At 66.6% G+C, this 867-nt stretch overlaps 1 protein-coding gene across 1 annotated transcript in view; it reads right to left on the bottom strand.

The window, feature by feature from the left end:
- LOC112548366 (TBC1 domain family member 10B-like) overlaps positions 1–867 on the bottom strand; it is a 10,112-nt gene that overhangs the window by 4,947 nt on the left and 4,298 nt on the right. The window contains 3 exon segments of the mRNA XM_025193957.1: positions 72–249; positions 447–512; positions 675–789. Of these exon segments, the coding sequence (XP_025049742.1) occupies positions 72–249; positions 447–512; positions 675–789 (359 nt within the window).

Below are 867 nucleotides of genomic sequence, written 5' to 3' on the forward strand. Positions count from 1 at the left end.
GAGTGAGGGGCCCAGTGGCAGGGAAGTAGCAGTGACTTGGGAGGGAGGGGCCCCACAGTGGGGCAGGGGACCGGGGGGGGGGGGGGGGGGGGCTGAGCTCCAGGGCAGAGTGCGGGAGAAGACGCACATGAACCACTCGGTCATGTACAGAATGGGGTCAATTTTGAACTTCTTGAGGTGCCGGTAGGCGATGGGGCAGGCGCGGCGCAGCAAGGCGAAGAAGATCTCCCCGTCCAATTGGATCGCTTCCTGTCCCGGGGGGAACAGAGACGTGTCACATCCTGTTCCCACACCGAGGCAGGACTCTGCCACCTCCATGGTGCCCCCCAGATGTAGAGAAAGAGAACCTGGATGCCTGAGTTCTCTGGGGAGTGGGAGCAAGAGAGGCTGGGAGCCCGGACGCCTGGGTTCTCTGGTGTGGGGGGGGAGCAGGGGGTGCCACTCACCAGGCCTGCGCTGTAGTAGCCGGGCAGGTACTTCTCGCAGATCTGCACCAGGCACCAGAAGGCTTGCTGTGGGGAGAGACGGGCGGTGAGACGACGTGCCGGGACAGGAAAACGGCTGGTCCAACCAGCACGGGAGGGAACCCAGGTGTCCAGGCTCCCAGCCCCGCCCCCCCCCACCCCCCTGCCTTGGAGAACCTGGGGCAGAGGGGTGTTGGGGGGGCAGCTCACCTCGGCAGGCATGTGCATGAGGAGCACGGCAGCAACAGGGGCCTGGGCCTGGCAGTAGCCCTCATCGGGGCGGTACACGGTGTAGGCCTTGAGGATGCGGTACAGGTCCTGCTGCCTGGGGCGGGGGAGGATGGGAGAGGGTGGGAGGCAAGCAGGAAGGGCAGGGGCCAGCCCTCCCCCCCTCCCTGGGGAA

Source organism: Alligator sinensis, unplaced genomic scaffold, assembly GCF_000455745.1.
Source record: "Alligator sinensis unplaced genomic scaffold, ASM45574v1 scaffold1511_1, whole genome shotgun sequence".
NCBI classification, from domain to species: Eukaryota; Metazoa; Chordata; order Crocodylia; family Alligatoridae; genus Alligator; species Alligator sinensis.